Source organism: Equus asinus, chromosome X (genome assembly GCF_041296235.1).
Source record: "Equus asinus isolate D_3611 breed Donkey chromosome X, EquAss-T2T_v2, whole genome shotgun sequence".
Taxonomy (NCBI): Eukaryota; Metazoa; Chordata; class Mammalia; order Perissodactyla; family Equidae; genus Equus; species Equus asinus.
This window is the reverse complement of record NC_091820.1, coordinates 140243391-140257855: the sequence shown is the minus strand read 5'-3', so window position 1 is coordinate 140257855 and position 14465 is coordinate 140243391. Positions and strand designations below refer to the sequence as shown.

General features: G+C 39.5%; 1 protein-coding gene across 1 annotated transcript in view; it reads right to left on the bottom strand.

The window, feature by feature from the left end:
• Positions 1-708: 708 nt before the first annotated feature.
• The window catches only part of LOC106828394 (phosphatidylinositol-binding clathrin assembly protein), a 37144-nt gene continuing 23387 nt past the window's right edge, over positions 709-14465 (bottom strand). The window contains exons 13-15 of the mRNA XM_070503329.1: positions 11230-11286; positions 5582-5689; positions 709-4701 (exon numbers count right to left, since the gene is read on the bottom strand). Of these exons, the coding sequence (XP_070359430.1) occupies positions 4660-4701; positions 5582-5689; positions 11230-11286 (207 nt within the window). The 3' untranslated portion in view covers positions 709-4659. The remainder of the gene's footprint in view (positions 4702-5581; positions 5690-11229; positions 11287-14465) is intronic.

Genomic DNA, 14465 nt, shown 5'->3' with positions numbered 1-14465 from the left:
CTCCCTTGTGAGTCTGCGCGTTCATTGGCGCGCAGGAAGTACCCGGCCCCTTCTCCCTGACCGAGTCCCCCAGCCTTTGGGTGCTGATTGGTTGCGTGCAGGTGAGTGACAAGGCTGGAAGAGCCGCGGGGGAGAAGCTGGCTCTGCGGAAAGGACAATACAGAGTCCTGCGAAAAAGCGTCTCGTGGATGTTGTGGGTGGGCAGGGCTGGAGACCCTGGGAATCCAGGACCGAGTCGGACCCCACTCTCACCACAGAACAGGGAGCACTCTTCAGAAGGGCCTTCGAAGTGACCCGATCTCCTTTCGAATACAAGCGAACCTGGGACCTAGACGCCACCATGGGGCTTTGGCCTCGGTGCCTCTCTGGTCCCAGCATCCCAGCGAGCTTCCTGTCCCCTGAAGGGGACTTGTTTTGTGTCTGCTTCTGGAGTCACTGGCCTGATTCTAATAAATATCCCTCCCATTGTACCAACCTTTCCCGAAAGCCACCTTTGATTAGAATCTCGCCACTCCACTCAAACATTTTGAAAGCTTCAGTCTACATAACAAAATCCTAAGGACTCTTCTGAGGTTTCTATGCCCAAGGACTTCCCCAGCATTGCCCACAACTACAACTCTTTGAGGGCAAGTGTGTTATACAGACACAATTAATTATTCTTTGGCGTCTTTTCTGACATCTAACAACCGTGTTTGTTCCTACCTTTGCATGCACTGGAGTGATTCCCAATGAAGCGGTGCTTCATCCACACCCACAAAGCCTACCATGAGCCAGGTCCTTTATGAATGAAGGATAAACGTCAGTTCCCTTACCTAGTGGGGACACACATAATGATTAACATTTATTAAAAACCAACTATGTGCCAGTCACTAAGTCATGTTATTTAGTCTCCACAGCCCAGTGTGAGAGGGACTGCTATCACTCTTAGTTTACAGACAAGTAAAGGGCCTTAAAAATGAACCATTTGTAAGATAATAGGATAAATATTATAATAGACACATCACGTAGGAAGGATACACAGGTGAAGACACTACCTAAGTCATATTTTAAAGTGATAACAATATATACCAATAAGGCTGTTGTAAAGATTAAATAAGATTATATACGTACAATGCCTAAAAAGTACCTGCTACACAATAGGGCAACTGAATGATTTTATTTTCATTATCTTGTTCCACCCAACATCCCAACATCCTTCCTGTCTGGTCATTATGAGTACATACATAAAATGACCTTGTCATGGTAGAGTGCCAACAGAATCAGAAAGAGGTCAAAGGAAAGCCTCTCAAGGCCAAAGAAATGAAGCTACATGCAAAAAGACCCAGAACTAGGGAACCAAGAGCCCAAAGTCACCCCAGTACTGAGTCAAAGAAGAGGCCAGGCCTGGGAAGCCAGAACTCCATGCTTCAAGTTCCAGGAAGGCAGGCTGCAGCAGGCACTCTCCAGCTCCTAATTAAGTATAAGGCAATCTAGATTAGTGCTAATTAGTACAGACAGTCATAGAAATAGCAACAATCTAGTTGGAGCCTCTCATGTTACAGATGATAAAACTGAGGCCTAGAAAGAGAACAGAAGGTGCCTAAAATCCCACAGAATGTCTTGGGGTAAAATAGAAAGAACCCAAATAATTCAGTTCTAAGTCCGGTGTTCCTTATTGCATGAAAAAAAAAACAAAAAAAAACAGACTTGTGAAATAAAGTAAAATGTCCAGAAACAGACAAGTACACAGGGAAATTTAATAAATGATGAGGGTGGCATCTCAAATCACTGAGGCAAAGATATACTTTTTAATAAACAGTGTTGTGACAGCTGGGTAGCCATTTGGGAAAAGATAAAATTAGATTAATATCACAAACTATATACAAGAATAAATTCCAAATGGATTAGGAAAATAAATGTAAAATAAAAAAATAAATGTGTAAAAAAATAAATTCTTTTCCAGAAGAAAATATGGGATAATTCCCCCTTTAACTTTGGTATAAGGAAAGACATTCTATGACTTATCTAGGGACAATAAAAGAAAAGGCTGATACATTTGCCTGTTTATAAAAAACAACAACATAACACTTACAAAAATGACACCAGAGCAAATTCAAACTGTTAAGAAACTGGTAAAAAATATTAGCGAAACTGTATCAAAGAAATAGACTAAACGTCATACTGAAAAATGGTCAAAAGACAATTAACAAATAAAAAGATGTAAGAATTTCCTTTAAACATGTGAAAACATGTTCATCCTCACAAACACTAATACATTTCAAAATAAAACTACTCCGTGAGGAAAGCATTAGGAAGCAAGCAGGCCTACCAGAGAGCTGGGGGAGGGGGAGGAGGGAGCAGGAAAAGGATACTGGACAGATGGTGGAGCAGAGCAGGATGACGATGGAGCAAGGGCCAGACAAAAGGATTGAAGACCAGAGAAGGAAAGAAGAGTGACACAATTAAAAGAGGAGGTGAGGTCAGAGGACAATGAGCAGGGCACGAAATCTGGGACACGGAGCAGTACAGGAGGATAGAGGAAAGGGGGCGAGGTAGGAAAATTGGAAGAGGAGCACACTCTCCACTCTGAACACACTCAGGAACCTGCTCAGGGAGGTGAACATGGCTGGAGTAGGGAGGACACCGGGCCAGGCTGCAGAACTCTGGAGAGGGAGGGAGGTGAATTGGAGAGAGGGGCTGGACTAGAGGACTGGGGGCAGGGGGAGACTGGAAGGTTATAGAGAGGAGCAAGGATGGGATACTGGAGAGAGGGGTCTGGCTGGAGGAGAAGGGAAAGCAGGAAGGGCTGCAGAAGTGTTGATAGGCTGGGGAATAGAGGACTGGGGACGAGGGGTTGGAGGGCTGGGGAGATAGGTAATGTTGGAGGAGCGAAGAAGTTGCGTAGGATAGCAGGACTAGGAGGTAGTGGAGCTGAGGACTGGAGACAGTGGTGAGGCTTGAGGACTTAAAATAGGGGTGGTGGTAGGAGACAGTAGGGGCTGTTCATTATTTGGAAATGCTGATATTCTTAAGATGTCTATATGTCTGTTTTCTCCAAATTTAACTATAGATTCAATGTAGTCCCAATCAGTGTTCTCAGAGGGCTTTTTTACATAAAAATTGATCAGCTGCTTGTAATATTTTTCATGGAATTCAAAGAGAACCTGAATACCTAAAATAATCTTGAAAAATATGAATAAACATAGGAGACAAATACTACCTGATTTTGAGAACTACGGAAAACTATGGTAATCAAGACAGTGTGTTATTGGATTAAGAATAGAGGTTTGGATCAATGGAACAAAACAAAGTAAAAAATAGCCCCTGAAATATGTTGTCAATTGATTTTTGAGAAATGTTCCATGGCAATTCAAGGGGAAAGGAACTTTTTCTCACAATGTTGCAGGAACAACTGGATAACTATATGGGAAAAGTAAATCTCTACCCCTACCTGTCACCAAACATAAAAATGTATTTAGATGGATCATAGATATAAACACAAAAGCTAAAACAATAGAGCTTCTAGAAGAGAACGAGGATATCTTCATGATGTTGGGATAATCAAATGTTTCTGAAGACACAAAAAGTACTAATCATAAAAGAAAAACTTGATAAATTGGACTTCAAAATTAGAAAACACCTGCTCATCAAATGATATCATTAAGAACATGAAAAGGCAAGCCACAGACTGGGAGAAAGTATTTGCATAATATATTTAACATAGAATTAATATTGAGAATACATAAAGAACTACAAATCAATAATCAAAAACAAAGGAAAACATTAAAATGGACAAAATAGTTGGATGCTTCACAAAGCAAAAGATATTGGAATGGCCAGTAAGTATGTAAAAAGTTGCTGAGTCATCAAGGAAATGGAAATTAAACCACAATGTTCTATTACTACAAACCCACTAGAATGGCCAAAATTTAAAGTATTAACAGCAGTTATTATTGGCCAGAATTTGGAGCACCTGGAATTCTCATACATTGCTGGTGGGATAAAGTGGTACAGTCATTTTTGGAAAACTTTTGGCAGTTTTAATTTTAGACAAACACCTACTCTAAGATTCAACTCCTAGGTATTCACCCAAGATATATATCCACATTTGTCCACAAAAAGACTCATACAAGAATGTTTATAGAGCTTGTATGCGTACATCAATTTAAAATTTAGTTTTAAAATAATGAGTATGAAGGAATGTATTTTCAGATAAACAAAAACTGAGTTTATCACCAGCACAACTACACTAAATGAACTTCTAAAAGATGTACATCAGGAAGAGGGAAATGATTCCAACACAAGAAGGGACGGTAAACAAAGAATTCGTAAATACATAGCTAAATTTAAAATGAAACTGTTTCTGTAAACACTAACACTTTTAATTTGGTGGGTAACAAAATGGGACAGGGCTAAAATATTGGGCCACTATAGTATGTAAGTTGGGAAGGAATGCCTTGTTGTTTAAAAGTGTTCTAAGGTCCTTGCGTTATTTAGGAGCAAAGATTAAGATGTTACCTGTAGTTTTTGATAATTTTGCAGGGTAAAATCTCAAGGATAACTATTAAAACCAGAGAAATAGAGTGCATCGCCTCCAAATCATTGAATTGAAGAATCTCAAGAGAGTATTGAATGCCCAAATGAATGTTTATTTTACTTGGAAGATGTGGATGATTCAGTTCAGGCTGTAGAGAGATCATCATGTTTTTCACCTCTGAATGTCTGCGTAAAAGAAAGATAGATATGTAAATCTTTCATCATTTCTACCTATTTTTCTTTGTAGTTATAAAATAAATTACAAATATTTTTACACAAAACTCTGGTCAATCTTCTCATTATCTAATACTGAAATTTGTCAGCCCTCTTAAAACAAACATTCAGGAACCAGGGGGCCCAATACATTGGCTGAAGACTTAAGGAAGTAACCCTGTAAAAACTTCTAGAAAACAATACTCTGAGGCAATGAACACCTGGATCATGACACTCTCCCACATGCTTCAGCTACACTCATCCACATTAACACTGCCTCTTCTACATCTATGCTCAAGCTGTTTTCTCTGCCTGTAATGCCAAACTTCTATCATGTATACATCTACTAGTTGAAATCCTCTTTATCATTTGATACTCACTGCCCCAAAACCTTCCATCCCTGAACTGATCAATTCCTTCCTTTGACCTCCCATGGTACTTTGTGCTTTCCCATCTGTTTATATGTTTGTTTCCACTCGGCTGACTGGCTATTTTTAAATCTTAGCCTTCGACTTAGGTATCGTTTCTCTGAGTTGTCCCTGAAACCTCCAGACTGAGTGACCCACCTCTCCAGCACTGATCACAGTTGAGTTCGTTGAATGAATGAATAAAAGGATTGCTGAATAGGTATCAGAACCCAGTTGAGGTTTAACAACACACGTTTGTAGAGAACTAGGTCTGCACAGTTCCGTCTTTTTACAATGCTGAAAATGTTGCAATCAGTTTTTCTTCTATGAGAGACCAACAGTGCACAAAAGATATATATACTGTAAAACTTTATTCTAACGCTGGTCTTGCCTCCAGTGACTGCATATCTCTACCAAGGCCCTAAGCAACAACAGCTAAAACATACCTTAATTTTTGTGGCTGGAGTAGAAGGATTGTTGGTCCTTAAGCCAAGTTGGGTGTAAATCATGGGTTGAGGTGCCATTAGGGAAGGAGCTTCCATTGGAGTTGGAACCTATGAATTCGAATGGAAAAGAAAACAAAAAATGAAAACTTAATTAGTATTTAATTGCTGTCCTAATACAATAGCACCAATAGAACAAGTAGTCCCTCAAGAGTAAATATTACATTTAATGAATGTCAACTAAAAGGAATACTAAATGCCAGATACAAAAAAAGAGAGAAAAATAGATCTGTGAAGGAGATGCTAGTGATAAAAGTGTGAAGGGGAAAGGCCTAAAGAATAGCTCTTGAAAAGCAGGCACAGATTAACCGCCATTAAGGCCTACAAAGGACTCTTTATGAGATAAAGAACTACATCTCAAGGCCAATTAGTCCTCATGGGAAAGAGAAGGCAAGTCTGTAGGTAGACATGGACCATATTAAATATATAATGGTACGTGTGTATCTTTGATGAAATACATTAGTAAAAGTATGTGACTTGATATGACCATTTAAAGGTTAAATGTGAAGGATGTGTAGGAATTTTCCTGGTGAAAGGAGTGAGGAAAGGGCAGGCACACCAGGTCAAGGGGGTGGTTGGAGCTAGACAGGCATTCAGGCCTGAGAATTCATACTCCATCAATTCTTGCTTTGACATCTCTCTGCTTGGTATTATCTTTCCAGTGAGCTGAGGAGCTCTGATTGTTTTCCAGCTTTATTGAGGTATAAGTGGCAAATAAAATTGCATATATTTAGGGGCCGGCCCCGTGGCCGAGTGGTTAAGTTCACGTGCTCTGCTTCCATGGCCCGGGGTTTCGCCGGTTGGGATCCTGGGCGCGGACATGCCGCCACTCATCAAGTTATGCTGAGGCAGCATCCCACATGCCACAACTAGAAGGACGCACAACTAAAAATATATAACTGTGTACCGGGGGACTTTGGGGAGAAAAAGGAAAAATACAATCTTTAAAAAAAATTGTATATATTTAAAGTCTACAACATGATGACTTGACACATGTATACACATTTTAAAATATATTCAAAAGATGAAAGAAGGATATTTAATGAAGGACAAATATAAGCAGGTCGCACAGACCCATTAAGATAAGACTCTGACCATCTCCCTCCCTGTTTAAAACCCTTAAATGGATCCTCAATGACTGTAGATAGATAGTGTGTAAACTCCTTGGCATGACTTAACAAGCCTACTGCTTCTTTATCTTTATCTACTGCACTTTTCCCTCACAACTTGAGGCGATATGGGCTTACTCGAGGACAATTGGGTAAATTAGAAACCATTCAAGTGACTCATATGTAAAGGTCAATGATTAATGTGTTGACCTGCCGAGAGGTTTCTGGTGATATGCTGCAGGACTATGTCCCTGGTCTTCCAGGTTATCTTTATCCAAGTTATCAATGAAAATGTAGAGGACACGCTCACTGAACATGTAACATATATATTAGAAGGGTTAATGAACATAATAAATAGAATCAGAAACATTAATGTTTTTGACAGGCTGGAGATAGAGTCCCAGCTGAATAAGATGAAGTTTAACAGAGATAACTATTAGGTTTTGTGCTTGGATCTTAAAAAATACCTTCATGGGGGAGAAGTGAAAAAGACTAACATAATTTTAGTTGATAGTAAGGTTAAGTTTTCCTATCCTTCCTTCTGTCTTAACCCCATGCCAGCAATTTAGAAGCAGCTCCCAGCTATTTTCATTATACAAGGCTGCCACCTCTGCAGGACTAAATAATGGCCTGAGGAATATACCAAGACTTCTTGCTTTACAAACTACTGCTGCTTAGAAATTGTCAAAAGTGCTCTTGCCCAAGGATGGAGACCTTGGTGAACTTCCATGATGCTATCAGATATTGCACCCTGGAATAGTTCCATGCAGCAACTAAATTGAGCAGCTTGTCCTTTTGGGGAACCTAGGTGTGTATGCCTCCTTTAATACACCTGTGTCCGTAGTTACTCATGTCTGAAGAGTGGGATCACCATTCTGTAGTCTAGCCAATGGTGGGGCCCACTTTGTATCTGGTTCCCGTCAGCTTGCTAGGAAATGGACTCTATTCTGTTTACGTTTTTTTTTAGAAAGAATCTGTGACATAACCTGGCTCTTTATGTGGCCTTCAGTTTTCACTCTGCAATCCATACATTTTGCTTCAAGCCCTGTTATACTAACAAAAGATGGATGCCCTTTGGTTACTGTTGCCTAACCTAGAATCTAATACACTCTTTTTGGGACTTGGACCCTGACTCCTCATCGTTTCCTGTGGAGTATCTCAGCTCTACCCCTGTTGCCTTATATTCCTATAAAGTCTACTTTCTCCAGGCTTGGGTCCCCACTTACTTCTAGCATACAGGCACACCTAGCATCACATAATACTCTAATCCTCTTTGGGGGATTAACTGGCAAATATAGTTTATCATTATAGAGGTTGCACAGAGACGTTCAAAATGAAGACTGAAAAGAGGTGTGAGGCAGGAGGAAAACTAAGAGAGTATGGTGTTTCCAAATCTAAGAGGAGAGAGTGTTTCAAGAAACATTCCTCTTCCCTTACTGGCAATTCCTTTTCTACCTCCTTTACAAGTTCCTCCTCATCTCTCTGCCCCATTAATGACAGGTATTCCCAGGGTTCACTCCTTGGACCTGTGCTCCTGTCTATACTCACCCCTAGGTGATCTCATGTACTCTCTCATCAGACAGGGCTTTTGTGCTGACCATGCCCTCTCCCTGGAATGATCTTCCACATGGTCTGTTCCCTATTTTCTTTCAGTTTTCTGCTCAAGACTGAGTCACATTCTCAGTAAAGAGTTCACTGATCAGCTTATTTAAAAATGGGAACCTACCTCAAAACACTTAATTCTTCTTCCCTGCTTTAATTTTACCCATAGCACCTGTCACCTTACTTATTTATTGTTTGTGCTCCCCCCCACCATTAGAATGTATGTCCCACAAGAGCATGGAGTTTTGTGTGTGTGTCGGGGGGGGGGGGGTTATTGCTATATTCCCAGCTCCTAAAACAGTACCTAGAACATACTAGATGCTTAATGAATATGTGGTGACTGAGTAACAGGAGAGAAGGGTTGAGTAAGATAAGAACAGAGAAGTGACTATTAGATTCTGTCACATGAAGGTCATTGGAGACTTTCATGTCAGCAATTTAAGTAGAATAGTGGGGACAGAAGCGACATTAATAATAGGGTGCTATTTATATGGGGTAGTCGAGAAGGGACTCATTTGGTCAGATCCCTGAAGGAACTAAGGTAGTGAGCAAAACAGGTATCTAGGAAAAGAGTGCTGCAAGCACAGGGCACAGTAAGTGCAAAGGCCCTGAGCTGGAAGAGTGTCTGGTATGCTCAAAGAACAGCATGGCAGCCCTATGCCTAGAATGAACTAAGCAAGGCAAGAGTGCCAGGAGATGAACGCAGAGAGGTAGTATGGAGAACCCTGGCTTTTACTCTGGGAGAAATGGGGATGGTTGCAGCAGAGTGACTTAGTCTAACTTACACTGTAAGCCAATCACTCTGGCTGCAGTGTGGAGAAGACTGTAGGGCACAAGGGCAGAAGCAGGGAGACCAGGTAGGAGGCTACTACAGGGATCCAGATGAGAGTGACTTAGAAAAATTGAGGATGCATTCTGAAAATAAAGCCCATAGCATTTGCTCATGAATTGGATATGGAGGGAAAGAGAGAGAGACATCAAGGAGGACTCCAAGGTTTTTGGCCTGAGCAACTGGAAAGACAGAGTTGCCATCAGCTGCGATGGAGAAAGCCATGGGTAAAACAGGTTTGGGGAAATGAAGAGTTCAGTTTGGGACATGAGAAGTTTGAGATGCCTATTATATATTAAGTGAAGATGTCAATTAGACAGTTGGATATACAAATCTTGGTAACAGGGAAGAGCTTTAGGCTGGTGATACAAGTTTGGGAGTCAGTATATAAATGTACATTTAAAGCCATGACTTGGATGGAATCACCAATGGAGTGAGTGTTGACAGAGAAGGTGCTCAAAGATTGATTCTGCGGCACTCCAATATTTAGTGTTGGGAAAGAGAAGACCAAGAAGGAACAACCAGTTGAGAGCATGATGTCCTGGAGGTTAAGTGAAGAAAGCAATTCAAGGAGGATGGAGTGGTCAATTGTATCAAATGCCACTGATAAGACTCGATGTGGACTGAGGAGTGACCACTGAATATGGTAATATGGAGGTCACTTGTGACTGAGATAAGAACAACAGGGGCAGGCAGAATCTTTACTGAAAGAGGTTCAAGAGAGAAGGAGACGAAAAGAAGTAGTGACACAGCATATAGAGAACTCTTTTGAGGAATTTTTCAATAAAGGGATAAAATATACTATTAACTGGTAGTATATTCATATGTGGAATACCATTGAGCCATTATAATTAACACGTACCAATCTAGATAGATCTCAAAAACATAAGTACAGAATGATACCAATTATAATTAATTTTTAAAAATAATGTAGACTAGTACTACATATTTTTCCATGGTAAAATTATGGAAATGTTCTGGAAGGCCATACATAAAATTCATCATAGTCACTGTCTCCAGAGAAGTGGAGGGTGATTGGGACTAGTGGTGTGCCAAGGAGACTTTGGTTTTATTTGTAAAATTTCATTTAAACAAGATCTGAAAAAATTATGACAAAAAGTTAACATTTAGTAATTCAGGATAGTAAAGCATGGATGTTTGTTATCCTCTGTATTTTCCTGTATTTTTAACATTTTCCCAAATCGACACCAACAGCAAAAACATGAGTGAACTAGTGGTGAGGCTGTGTGCACTGAATGACTTCAGAGTTTCCATTACCTGAATTACCTTGCGTGAAATTTATGCAACGCACTGAAGCTATAAAAAGGAGAACTTGCGATTGCAAACAATGTTTTACTAAGTAAAGAAAAATTTTAAATTATGAACATATTTCCAGATAGGCAGAACAGAAAATAACAGACTAACACGAGTTGGTAAATGTTAGATAATAAGCCTGAAATCAGAAAAATTCCCGATATTCTGCCTGTATTAACAATTTCTCCCATTAGAAGTTTTGAACAATAAGAACAAATTCAGACTTATTAAATTCCACTTATTTTTTTGGCTATAAATGGTTCAATGTATTTGTAATCCTAGAGTAGAAGTGATCCCAAACAGCAAAATGGCAAATAAAACAAAACAAAATGAAACAACAACAAAATCCTTGCAGAAAGGGAGGAAAACCGGCAGCAAACAGTAGTTCATAACTCTTGGAATAAACCACGAATGTAAACTAAACTAAATTATATTTGAATCTCTATCATGTGCATATTGATTATTCCTATCTTGGATTATCTATTAATTTTGGAACAGCTTTCTCTTAAATATTCCACCTCCACACATCCCTTTTCCTCATTTCTAGTGCTCCTTCCTGTGTTCCCTTTAGCCATCTCACAAAGCTTTTGCTGTATTATTTCTCAGAGGAAAGGATATGGATGGATTACATTCCATTTTAAATTATACATATATCATGTTTTTTTCTGTTAGTGCAAACCATGGGGAGTTTTAACTATATCTCCCACTCTTGATATCTTAAAAGGGTTTTTTCTTACCATTCTATACATAGGCACTTGCTGTGAAGTCACTGGGTAGGTCACTGGAGGTGGTACCTTGAAGAAAAGTGTCAGTCACTATATGGCACATTTTCTACTAGTATTTAATAAGAAATATTATAAGATACAGAAAAAATTCTGCTATATATTTAATATTGAGAACAAATATAGTGAACCATTTACAGCCAGGACAACGATCTTTCCTTGTACATGACTGATTTAGGAAATTTAAGGACTTCCAATTATTAGTATGTTGTTTTGGAAGCCATAAGGGAGTTCACTGTAGCTCAACTTCCCTGAGTACTAGGAATTTGCTTGAACAACATTCCACACCCAAGAGAAATACGAACTTAGGTAAGAAAGAGTTATGACTCTTCTTTTTATACTGCATAAATAGTGATAACATTAATAGGCAAAATGAAAGAGAGAAAAATTCAACCACAATCTCACTACCTCCAACAAATAAAATCTTCTTAATTTTTCAATGTTCACTCCCAGTCTTTGGTCATGACATCTTTCAGGTGTGTGAGATAAGGTGAAAAATGAAGATAGTTTGGCTTTCATCACAACAGATGAAAAGTAGAGTAATATATTTAATGCTCTCAGTGTAACGTCAAATTATGCCTGGCTCTCAACCCTGAATTAGTCTCCTTGCCTATACCACTCATAACTTTAATCCTTGTCTTAGTATCTTTGTCTATTACTAGGTGATACAACACGAGAGACAGTCATCTTTGGCCTTAGACATTTGACCTCAGAGTACTAGTGACTGGCCAGAAGAACTTGAACAAAGAGGCAGAAATAAATCTTTAACATCTTCCTGATCTTTCCCAAAGTATTTTTATACCCTGACTCCTAATTCTTCTATAAACAGTTTCTTCATTCTTTTTTTTTAAGATTGGCACCTGAGTTAACATCTGTTGCCAATCTTCTCTTTTCTTTTCCTTCTTCTCCCTGATGCCCCCCAGTACATAGTTGTAGATTCTAGCTGTTAGTGCCTCTGGCTGTGCCATGTGGCATGCTGCCTCAGCATGGCCTGATGAGTGGCGCCATGTCCGCGCCCAGGATCCAAACCGGCGAAACCCTGGGCTGCAGTAGCGGAGCGCGCGAACGCAACCACTCGGCCACGGGGCTGGCCCCTCTTCATTCTTTATATATATCAGAGGTAACTAGAAGAGTCAAATTGATAGAGACAGAAAATAGAAAAGTGGTTACTGGGGCCTAGAGGGTGGGAGGAATGGGGACTTATTGTTTAATGGGTACAGAATTTCTGTTTGAGATGTTGAAAAAGTTCTGGAAATACATAGTGGTGACGCTTACACAACATTTCGAATGTATATAAGGCCACTGAATCGTACACTTAAAATGGTTAAGAGGGTAAATTTTATGTTATATATATTTTACCACAATAAGGAAGCAAAAAAAGATAGCAATAAAAATACTGTACAAAAATAACATATTAAATCAGCAGGGAGTCTGATCAGGGTTAAAGTTTTCTGAAGTCCTTATTGTTGTTTCAGAGGAAATACTGATTAACTTTAAACTTTGGTAATTTAACTATGCATGTTGTAGTCTCTAGAGTAATATCAAAAAGATAGCAATAGAGTATATAACTTCTAAGGTAACAGGAGAAAAAAATGAAATGATAAAAAACCATTTAATTATTTCAAAAAATGAGAGGGAGGAGAAAGAAAAATAAGGGGGAAAAAACACCCTATAATAGGAACATCCAAATATATCCATAATCACATAAAACTATATTAACTAAACTCAAGTTAAAAGACAAGGATTGGGTTCTAGTTTCAGTTAAAATTGAGCAAGCACTGACAAATTTCCTCTCTCATTGAACGCCTAACTATAAAACCTGGATAGGATGCATGGGCAGCTATCAGAAAACTCTGAAAAGTACACCAGGAAAGAACACCAGAATTCGAAGTACTACTGAACTGGCAGTGAATTTATCATTTTTCCCTTCCAGTATCCCCCATACTGGACTCAAAGCAGCATGAAACCTGGAAGAGATGAGAGAAAACTCCATTAAGTCCTCTAGTTCTGGCTTGAATAGCTATAAAGAGGATCCCTAAAGCTCAGAGAAAGCCAGAAAAATCCACCAGTGTTTTTTCTTTTTACCAATTCTCTCCCACTCCAGCTCCCAGGCAATCCTACAGCAGTGGCTATGGTGGCCGCAAAAGTGGCCTGCAAGGGAAAACTCCAAGAGCCAAATATCCAAGGGAGAGGGGCTTTCTTCTCCATTAGGTGGAGCTGTGGCTCCATGAAGAAGGGACAAAAAAAAAAATGTTTTTAATTCTCTGTCCTACCACCACTTGGAATCCTGACTTATCTCAATCACAGAAGTGAGCGGGATTTTTGGCAGATGAAAGAGAATGGGAGTCCCAAGAAACTGAAAAATACTGAAGAGAGGGCACAAATAGATAAGCTCAGGAAAGCTATTTATGAACTCCTGGGCTCATCAACCTCCTCCTGCCACCTGTGCAGGGGTGGGTCTGGTCTTGGTGAGCATACTGAAGACTTTGATTACTAAGCCAAGGGAGAGCCCAACGCCCAGGTCCCAGGCTGACCACTGGGTGGCGCACATGCACGACTAGTCTGAATAGCGGCACAAAGGCTATTCCTCAAAGGTTTCCACAAAGGTGGAAACCAAGCTGACGCAGGGACCACAGCCCAGAGAAGAGGGCTGGACTCGTAGCTTAAACTTAACCAGGTTAAGTGCCTGCTAAAACACAAATTATCAATATTCTCCATAAAATTTAACAAGACTCAAAGTAATAGTCAAAATGTCCAGGACGCAATCCAAAATTACTTAGCACATGAAGAACCACGAAAATCTCAAGTTGCATGGAAAAAGACAATCAACAGACACCAATGACAAGATGGCACAGATGTTGGACTTTAAAAAGACTTTAAAGTGGCTATTATATAAATGCTTGAATGAGTAATCATGCACACTCTTGAAACAAAAGTTAAAATAGCATCAGCCAAGAAATAGAAGATATAGAGAAAAGCCAAATGGAAACTTCAGATCTGAAAAATACAATGACTAAAATAAAAATACCCAATGGAAGGCCTCAATATCAGACTGGAGATGACAGAAGAAAGATTCAGTGAATTTGAAGATAGACCAATAAAAGTCATTCATTCTAAAGAACAGGAGAAAAAAAAGATTTATAAGAACCAAATAGAACATCAGGGGCCAGTGGGACAACATCCAAAGGTCT